Source organism: Coturnix japonica, chromosome 29 (genome assembly GCF_054131305.1).
Source record: "Coturnix japonica strain WE chromosome 29, WE-NBRP24, whole genome shotgun sequence".
Classification (NCBI taxonomy): Eukaryota; Metazoa; Chordata; class Aves; order Galliformes; family Phasianidae; genus Coturnix; species Coturnix japonica.
Genome location: NC_140691.1, coordinates 64266 through 74564, shown reverse-complemented (window position 1 = coordinate 74564; position 10299 = coordinate 64266). Strand labels below are relative to the sequence as shown.

The 10299-nt window shown below is 51.7% G+C and overlaps 1 protein-coding gene across 10 annotated transcripts; it reads right to left on the bottom strand.

The window, feature by feature from the left end:
• Window positions 1–601: 601 nt before the first annotated feature.
• LOC146755849 (uncharacterized) lies at window positions 602–9967 on the bottom strand. 10 transcript variants are annotated; one of them, XR_014937851.1, is made up of 7 exons: window positions 8725–9967; window positions 7785–8049; window positions 6706–6868; window positions 1674–1776; window positions 1524–1587; window positions 1261–1371; window positions 602–1163 (listed from the first exon to the last, which is right to left on the bottom strand). XR_014937851.1 is itself a non-coding variant. In XM_085525158.1 (7 exons), exons 4-7 carry the CDS (start codon window positions 1771–1773, stop codon window positions 1127–1129), a joined length of 312 nt encoding a protein of 103 aa, XP_085381284.1. In that variant the 5' UTR covers window positions 1774–1776; window positions 6706–6868; window positions 7785–8049; window positions 8725–9058; the 3' UTR covers window positions 602–1126. The 10 variants fall into 10 exon arrangements, 4 of the variants coding, with proteins under 4 accessions (XP_085381284.1, XP_085381286.1, XP_085381285.1 ...); XR_014937849.1 differs by having other exon boundaries at window positions 1308–1371; XR_014937852.1 differs by having other exon boundaries at window positions 7785–7883.
• Window positions 9968–10299: the final 332 nt, after the last annotated feature.

Here is a 10299-nt window from a genome sequence, read left to right as displayed (position 1 = left end):
GCAGGCGTATATGTGTGTGCCAGTTCTTTAACACAGTAGAAATCACAACTTGCTGCATGATCAAAATTCTACATGTGCTACTCCTGAACCCCAATGACTTCCAACGGTGTTAAATTACCCCTTGATCTCTAAGCAGAACAAAACAACAAAATGCCACACCAATAGTGAATACATAAAAACAAACAACTCCTTGGGCCTCAAGGGGAGGCTGATGCACAGGCCACGGCTGCCAGCGTGCAGCTGGGCTTCCCAGGGCAAACAGCAACACACGGTGCATCCATCAGAAGCTGAAAGGGCCCTCAGGGAAGAGAGGCCAACTCAAGGGGCTGAGCACGGGACACCCTTCTTCCTGCCGGGCTGCTTCCCCTCCTCTGGTTTCTTTCTGTCAGTCCTCAGAGAGCAAGGAGATGCTCACAGCCTGTCACCAGCACTTACGGGTTGGCTGAAAGGCCACAGGTTGGGAAGACCAACAAGGAAACGGGGGAAAACCTGCACTGCACCATGTCAAGGGAGAGACGTGAAGCCGACCGCTTCATCGCCCTGCGATTGCCAGCCCGAGCGAGGGACGTTCTGACCAGCTACTGAAAGAGGCAGCACCAGGTTTAGAAAGTTCGCTTCAATTTTATTGCGTACAAGAAGATTTGGCTTCTATTTATTGCCCCGCCCACACCCCAAAATGAAACCCCAGTGCCCAGGATTGCCGCTTAGCAATCAGTCACTCAGCCTCCAGTCAGACCCAAGGAGAAGCCAAACCCCGGGGCTACGTCACCTCCTCCCTCTCCAGTCCCAGCCAGCCCTATTTCAACCTAACCCTACACCAGGCCTGGACCTCAAGAGACACACCCTGAAGGAACGCAGCGTCTCCAGCTCTTGCCATACACCAAGTCCTGCCTATGTGAAGCCCTCATTGCTTCTAACGCAGCACAAGTCCTTCCTGTCCAGTTCACTTCCATCATCTCCACCGTCCATGACAGGGAAAGCACGGCTGTGCCAGTAAACTGGGCTGTTGAGTCAGCAGCTCTTGGTGCCACCTCCGAGGAAGCGTTGCAGGTGGTTCTGCTGTCCTTTGTAGCTTCTTGCTCAAGCCCTCATCGTTGCTTTCTGCTTTCCTTCTCGGCTTTCTTCCTCAGCTGAGTAGCGCTTGCCTTGCCTCGGCAAGCTTGCTGCAAGAGGGAAAAAAGAGGCACTATTTCACTCACGCACGCTGCCAGCACAGTCTGACTTAGAGAGCTGCTCGCAAGATATCCCTGGGCTACAAACCCAAGAACAAGGAAGGACACAAAAGTCACATCTGCATTGTCTGTTACCGCATGCCAAGGAAGAGTCCTCACACTCGAGCACTGCCCCACTTGCAGCTGAGGGGAGGAGGAGCTGGAAAGGACAGGTGGACAGAAAAGAAGGGAAAAGCTGAAGAGGCGAGAATCAACTTCTCCCCGAGGCAGATCACACCTTTGTGGCCACTCTTTTAGGAATGCTCACCATTCCTAATCCTAGCGTTAGCAAGATGAAAATTCACCACCTACCTTTCCACGCTCCTCGCGTACGCACTGAGGGCCGTGCCGTGGCTGTGCTGCACAACACCAGCGACTTAAAGAAAGCACGCAGAGAGCGGATCTGTTGCAGACAGTGCCAGGAGCTGTGCTTGAACAACGCTTTCGGTAAGGCACTCCTACCTTGCAATGGCCACACTTTGGGAGCTCTGGGACACAGCCACGTGTTGCTCTCCTGAGTCCCAGCTCCATTTCTCAGCCCACTCACGCTCTGCTCCTCCATGTTCTGCAAAGGAAAAGTCCCAAGAGGGAAATTCAGTTCATCGCAGATGTCATCAAACTGTCAGGGCAGTCGCACTCATTGCTCGGGGTGAGCAACCAGCTGCATGCTTACCCAAGGAGCAGCGGTTACTTTTACTTGAGTGTAACAGCCAATGCCTGACTGCAAGTACGAACACTAACCTATGCCTAACTCTAAAATAACAACAGAAACCTATACCTAACTCTAAAATAACAACAAAAACCTATACCTAACTCTAAAATAACAACAAAAACCTATACCTAACCCTAAAGAACAAACAGGAACCTATGCCTAACTCTAAAAAACGAACAGGAACCTATCCCTAACACTAAAACTAAACTGAACACTAACACTAACCTAACACTACCATCAAAACAAAGAACATAACAAACACCTAACCTAACAGGGGGAAGATGGAACTGGGGGCCCACAGAACCAGAGGAGCAACAAGGTGGAGGAGCAGAAGATGTTAAATAATGCCACCCAGCTAATGCTGGGGGCAGGGGCCGCGCAGCAGGAAAGGAGCCGAGTGCCTGGACCAGCGATGGTGAAGCTGTGACCATGCCAACGCGGGGCCTGGCACGGTGGTGTGGTGCCAGGCCAGCTATGCCGCGGGCGGATCCACGTCCATGGGCTCCTCTGGAGGGGGATCCACCTCCATCGGTTCCTCCGGAGGGGGATCCACCTCCATCGGTTCCTCCGGAGGGGGATCCACCTCCATCGGTTCCTCCGGAGGGGGATCCACCTCCATAGGCTCCACATGGGTGGTGGTCACAGGGCTGGTCCAGGCATGATGGATAATGGCTCTCTTACCCCTCCTCTGCCTGATGGTCATGGCGGGCCCCCTCCTCCTTCTGACTCCTAGGGCCCCCAGCTCCATCCTCCCACCAGAAACTTCAACCCTCGCCCTCTTTGCAGCAGGCATGGCTGTTAACTGCCACAACTGTCAGAGGCATGCGGCAACGGTGACCATGGTGACATGGAGAGGGTTCTAAAATGGCGGCCGCACTGCTGGCACTGGAGTTCCACATAGGATGAGGAGGGGGCTGGAGGGCAGGGCATGGTACGGGAGCTACAAGGTGCTCCCTGTGCCCAGCGGGCAGCCCTTCTCTCTGGCCAGCAAGAGGGCACAGACGAGCCGGCCCCAAGTAAAGGGCCCTCGGCCTCCTTCACCCTCCTTCACCCTCCCCCTTCTTCCACAAGGGAATCTTTTTGGGCTGCCATACTGTTGTGGTTTTGTATTTTTTTCTATTGGTATTTCACATCATAACATCATCTGGAGATCATAGATTGATCAGTCAATCATATTGATCTAGATAAGTCCGTGACACAGACGCAGCACGCAGCAGCTCCTGATGGGGCTCCTGAGCTGAGCACCAACAACGGCAGGCTCCAAAGGGGACCTGACTACGCCTGCCTCCTGGGACACACAAGCTCTGCTTTCCATAGTCGCACCCAGCGCCTCTCCTTGTGCGGCACCTCGGCGGATTCAACCCTTACCTACAATTAAGACCTCTGACTGAATTGGAATTCCAGTCACTCTGATTACACCCCACATCCCTGCTGCAGGCCCTCCCACATGCCCACGTGCTGCACCCAGCCACACCGGCTGCCACAGCCCCGCAGCCAGGCGGGGGTTGGTGCTTCATGATCCTTGAGGTCCCTTCCAACCCGGGTCATTCTGTGATTCTGTGATCGGGTTGAAGGGGCTGGCACTGCCCTGAAGGTGAGCGAGAGAAGTTGGCAAAGGAAGGGTGAGTGGCGGGATCCGAGGAGGGCGTTTTGTGTTTGTGTGCGTGTCTGTTGTTTGCCTGATGTGTTTGTGTGCGTTGTTGTTTCAGGTGTCTGAGTGAGGACTCCCTGTGGGAACTGGCAGCAAGCAAAGGAATGGATCGACGGGCCTGGCCGCCGTGTTGGACTGCGGCTGTGGAGCCAACGAAGGTGTGTCCAGTGTCCTTCCTTACATCATTGACTATGTATGAGGTGTACCTATATCTGTGTAACCATTTTACAAGTCAGGGTGCAGGTTTTTGGTGGGGTCCTGACAGTTCCTCAGCTAGAACCCTCTTACCCCTTTGAGACAGGCCGCTTCCGTCTGTAGCTGTCATGCCAGGAGCCAAATAAATTGCCCCATGGTGAAAAACACCAAGACTCCTATGTCTGCACCGACTCTTTAACCATTTGTTTAAGAGGTGGGTTTTTAGGTCCAACTCAGTATCCCTCCCTGCCACTGAAAGTACAGATGCAATAACCACCCGCACACCTGTTCCTTCGATTACCCGCCCCAGTCCCCTGAAATCATCTTTGATAGCCTTCAGGCTTTTTTTACTAACTTCTTCACTGCCAGCCTGAACTATCAGCAGGGGATAGTAGACAGAAGGGCAGATCAGACTGGGAAGTCTCCCAGCAATGTCCCTGACCCGTGCCCAGGGGAGGGAGCACACCTCCCTGCGGGTAGGGTCGGGCCAGCATATAGGGCCTTCCATTCCTCGCCAGTAGGATTGTGCGCCCATGATGGCAGTAATGAACAAACTGCTGCATCACAAAGATCTTGGCCTGATTAGAAATCTTTGAGTAATGCTGTTACAGCAGACAGAATGTGCTAAGCGCAAGTAGTCTCCTGCACTTCACATCCTTGCTACTTTGTTCTGGGTGTTGTCACTGAGCAGCGTCTAACACAAATTCTGCCCCGGTCAGCTGGCTGCCTGAGCTTGAGCCCTGATGGCAACACTGTGTGCTTACCCAGGAGCAGCGGTTACTTTTACTTGAGTGTAGCAGCCAATGCCTGACTGTAAGTACGAACACTAACCTATGCCTAACTCTAAAATAACAACAGAAACCTATACCTAACCCTAAAGAACAAACAGGAACCTATGCCTAACTCTAAAGAACAAACAGGAACCTATCCCTAACGCTAAAACTAAACTGAACACTAACACTAACCTAACACAACCATCAAAACAAAGAACAGAGCAAACACCTAACTACAACAGGGGGAAGAAGGAACTGGGGGCCCACAGAACCGGAGGAGCAACGAGGTGGAGGAGAAGAAGATGTTAAATAATGCCACCCAGCTCATGCTGGGGGCAGGGGCCACGCAGCAGGAAAGGAGCCGAGTGCCTGGACCAGCGATGGTGAAGCTGTGACCATGCCAACGGTCATGACCATGACCACGGTGGTGTGGTGCCAGGCCAGCTATGCCGCGGGCGGATCCACGTCCATGGGCTCCTCTGGAGGGGGATCCACCTCCATCGGTTCCTCCGGAGGGGGATCCACCTCCATCGGCTCCACATGGGTGGTGGTCACAGGGCTGGTCCAGGCATGATGGAAACGGGCTCCTTTCCCCCTCCTCCATTTGATGGTTATGGCGGGCACCCTCCTCCTCTTCGGTTCTGGGGCCCCCAGCTCCTTCTCCCACTTAAATCCTCACTACATTCCTCTCGCCCTCGCTTCGTGCTGGACATGGCTGCTACCTGCCCAGCACTCTCAGAGGTGAGTGAGTCGGGTGGAGCCGCAGCAACCAAGGTGACAGCTGTGACATGGGGAAGATTCCAAAATGGCACCTGTGCTGCTGGGAGTGGTGTTCCGCATAGGATGAGGAGGGGGCTGGAGGGCAGGGCACGGCACGGGAGCTACAAGGCACTCCCTGTGTCCAGCGGGCAGCCCTTCTCTCCGGCCAGCAAGAGGGCACAGAGAGCTGGCCCCGAGAAAAGGGCCCTCGGCCTCCTTCACCCTCCCCCTCCTTTCATAAGGGAATCCCCACTTTGGGCTGGGCACCCACATGGAATCATTGAAACTACAACCTACTACTTTGCTTCTACAGCAAGACTATTGTACTGAAATACTACTGTACTTAAAAGCACCTGCAATCACACTACACTCGTTTTTAATATTAAACTCTCAAACTTTCATAGCAAATAATAACATCCGCTCACAAAGAAAATGTGGAGAGGCCACAAAAGAGAAATACCACTCATGAAAACATTTGTATTTAGACATTCAAACTAACAACGTACTTTGTCTTTACCTAACCGTACCATTCTGTGCTAGAAATACGATGTTTTGCTGTAGAGTATAACTTGGAGAACCCAAAAGCAGCTAAAACCTGCTCCACTCAGTAATTTGACCATCCGCTGATATTTGGTTCTTTGCTCCCTTGCTTTCTAGTTGCTCACTCTTTAGACACACGCAAATCACATTGTCAAGGACTACAAAAACACTGTTAGCCAAAAAATTTATGCTGGCAGAATCTTAACGTTAGAAACGTGTAAATTGGTTGCAAAGAAGAAAGTGAAGACCAACACAGTAACCAAATACTAACTGATACATAAGGCTTCTCTCACACATCCTGAAAACAGAACCGCCAGCCTTAATGAACTTTGCTCTTCAGACACTGACTGAAATGCAAGTATTACCTTGTCATGGTTTAATAATTTTGTAATTTTGCTATCAGTATTCCACATCATAACATCATATAAAGCATGAATAGTTTTACTGAATCTGCAACTTACAGAAGAAGACTACATCTCCCAGAGAACAACACGAGGTCACGGGACCTGGACACTATATTAACTCTGTCGCAGGCTAGACTGACGTCTTTCGAGTTCTGGCGTTCAGGGGAGTGTGTGGGAGCCTTCACCGTTTCGCCTAGATTTACAGTAGGCCTCTCGGTTTCGGGACTCATTCTCTCTCCTATTTTGCTTGATTCGTTAGCTCAATTTTCAATTATATTGTATTATACTGTGTTATCCTGTATTTCGATATAGTAATTTAGTAAATAAGTGTGCCTCCTTAGATTGTTGCTGCTGTTTTCTTTTCCTAATTAACTTTTTTTCCTTTCGGCCTAGGGCCCCTGCTGGGCCCACAGTCCCTGTCACGGACGCAGGTGGATTTTTAGTTTAAACCGTGACATACCTGTAGCAGCCTGGATCTGGCAATAGTCAAAGAATCCTTTACGTCCAGCTCCTTAGCATCAAAAGACCACAGATACTGCTGGGGCAGAATTTCATTGAAGCCTTCAAAAGAAGCTTGTGTCTGTTCCTCAGTGCCTCGGGAAAGTCTCCATTCTGCTACCAGCCTGGAAAAGACACAGAAGGATCATTTAAAACAGGCTACGCTAACCCAAGTTCATCTTTGTTAGTTTGTTTTGAAATGAACCGTAAGCTGTGTTAAGAAAAATGATGGAAAGTGCTGGGGATAGAGCACTGTGTAACTGTATTCTAATTGTATTCCCAACCTTCACCCTGCGCAAACAATTTTAAGTTAAAACCCTATGTTTCCAACCACTCAACTGCAGAAAGCATTTTAGGCTCCAGCAGAAGGCAGCATCTACTCACTGATGATATTAATGAGAGCACAGGAGTCCCTTGCTGTTCGGAGGAAGAAAAAAATGCAGAGCTGTGTTCATCTAATATGTTCCATATTTGTTTCTGTCAATCACGAAACTTTGCTCTGTGGTAGAAACTCCACTCTCCATTAAGAAAAGGGAGAAAAGCAGGCAGGAGACCCAAAGAACCTGAACCCAGGGAGAAGCAGATATTATGCTGAATTCAAGCCTAACCTGTCAGGAGAACTGGAATCGAAAGGAGAGAACGCAACACAGGACACAGAGTGTGACAAAAGAACATTGCTTAAGCTGCAATCTGAGCTCTGCCCGGCTTCCTCAAAACCAGAAGAGAACGGTCTTCTGCAGGTACTCCCTCCTCTCCATCCCAGTGAGTATTTGGCACAACTGCCAATGCCAATACGTTCCTTCTGCAAATGTCACCGTTTCTGTGAAACCTTTCCAGATGACTCGTGACTAAAGCAATTTCTACTCCCTCATTCCTCAAAACCTTCCCACACAAAAGCCTTCACAGATCAGATGGTAAGAAAGAGGGAATTCTACGGCCACAGCAATAAAGCGCGCAGAAAGCCCATCTGTTGCAGACAGAGGAGTGAGCCGTGCTTAACCAACACTGCTTCAGCGCACGCTTACAGTAAGGCACACCTACCTTGCGCTGGCCACGCACGAAGCTCGTGACGCAGCTCCAGGCGGCTCTCCTGGGGCCCAGCTTCATTTCACGGCCACTCACGCTCTGCTGCTGGACATTCTGCAACGGAAAAGCCACCGGATGCAAATCCCATCCCTCGCAGATGGCATCAGACCTCCGCTCTCATGGCAGTCACCACTGCCCTGCCCTGGGCAGCGCTTCCACTGCCCTTGCTCCTGCCACAAGACACCAACGTCTGCTTCTGACGCGGCTCCACCATGGGATCCTGTATGCAATAGAGAAACACACGGAGGCTGCCAGCCACTGCAACACGCGCGCTGTGAAACCCCTGGCACTGCTGAGTCCCAAGAGCAGAGGAGAGAAGCGTTTGCCTGCCATGGACGGGCTGCGGCGGGATTGAATCCTGCCTTCGAATCGGGACACCCCCAGGGAGAGCCTCCCTGGGGACCCAAAGACTGAAATGGAGGCAAGGTAACACTCTGCTATAGAAAGGGAAAGGGGAACTTCACAGAATCCGAGACAAAGGGTAACTGCAGATAGTTTACATTTAAAAGTGCAGGGATAGGGGGAATTACAGACACTTAGTCAAAATAAAACCAGAGAAGAGGGCAATAAAGATAAGAAGAAATTGTCCGGAGACCTCTGACAAGAAGAAGGATTAGATACCCCCGGGCAAGATGATGCTGACATGGGAGAACGATACCAGCAGATAACACCAAGAAGAAAACAGAAGAAGAATTTCACCCCAAAACAACGGCAAGGGTCGCGGGGAACGGGGTCCTAGGGAATGTAATGAATATGTAATCAAACTGAGGAGGAGACTATTGATTACGTATTAGCTTAACCTATATCTGTAACACACTTTTCTCCTTACGGTGTGCAAGTTTGGTGGAGCTCTCCCGCTTGCACCCGGCGCTGCGCAACGCTGGAATAAACATACCTGCTTTAGAACCCATCTTTGGGTTATAGAGTTTGATTCCGCAAGTCATCTTCCTGCCGCACAGCCCAGCACGGCCGGAGCCGCACCACACGATCCGGGCCGGGGCCGGCTCAGGCTCTGCCTCCAGGCTTTTGGGGCCGGCCGGGTGACTCCGCAGCACAGCGAGACCGTGGAGCCGCCCGGGAGCCGCCTCTGGGTGCCGGCAGCGCCGCGAGCTCCTCCCCCGACAGCCCCTCCGTGCCCCCGCCCCGAGGCCCGACCCCGTTCGCAGCACAGAGCCCGCTCCTCCCGGCCCCGCTCATGGCCGCCATGCCGCCATGGCCCGGAAGTGCTCTCCGCCGCCTGCAGGAAGCACTTCCTGTCACTGGCACTGGCACTGTCACGTGGCTCAGGCCGGGCTGGGGCCTGTTGGGGGGGGGCGGCTGCCGGAAAAGGACCCAAAATTCACGTCTCATTTCGTGTCTTTCCTCTCGCTTTCCTTCCTTTACCTTCCCCTTCCCTTCCTTCCTTCCTCGCCCTCGTCCCCTTCCCTTCACCACCTCCCTGTGTCCATTCCAGTGCCTGGCCACCCTTTCTGAGCAGTAATACCTCGTAGTGTCCAGCCTGAATCTCCCCTGTCGCAGCTTGAAGCCATTCCCTCTGGTCCTATCATTAATGACACGAGAGAAGAGGCCGAGCCCCAGCTCACTACAGCCTCCCTTCAGGAAGTTAGAGAGAGCAATGAGGTCTCCCCTGAGCCTCCTCTTCTCCAGGCTGAACAATCCCAGCTCCCTCAGCCGCTCCTCATACGGCCTGTGCTCCAGACCCCTCACCAGCTTTGTTGCCCTCCTCTGAACGCGTTCCAGGGCCTCGATGTCTTTCTTGCACTGAGGGGCCCAAAACTGAACACAGCACTCGAGCTGCGGCCTCATCAGTGCTGAGAACAGGGGGACAATCACCTCTCTGCTCCTGCTGGCAACACTGTTTCCCATGCAGGCCAGGATGCCCTCGGCCTTCTTATTATACAGCAAAGGAATCCCCTGAAAAGGAAACCACAATATCTGGCAACATGAAACAAAGTTCTGATTCGTAAAAGACTGGCAGCAAGGCCTGAATCTCTTGTGTCATCTGCTCTTGATGTATCACATTAGCACTAGGTGGAATGCAGAAGCTTCCTGAGACGTGATAATCAAAACCTAGTCCAATGCCTTTAAAAAAGCCTTTAAGAGATTACTCCTCCTTGTCTGCTTAAAATAAACTTAGGTAATACAAAAGGTTGGAAAATTTTTGGACAACTCCCCAGGGCCGGGCTTTGGAAGGCCGTATTGACGAGAGTCAATCAAGCTCCGGCTGCAGGCGTATATGTGTGTGCCAGTTCTTTAACACAGTAGAAATCACAACTTGCTGCATGATCAAAATTCTACATGTGCTACTCCTGAACCCCAATGACTTCCAACGGTGTTAAATTACCCCTTGATCTCAAAGCAGAACAAAACAACAAAATGCCACACCAATAGTGAATACATAAAAACAAACAACTCCTTGGGCCTCAAGGGGAGGCTGATGCACAGGCCACGGCTGCCAGCGTGCAGCTGG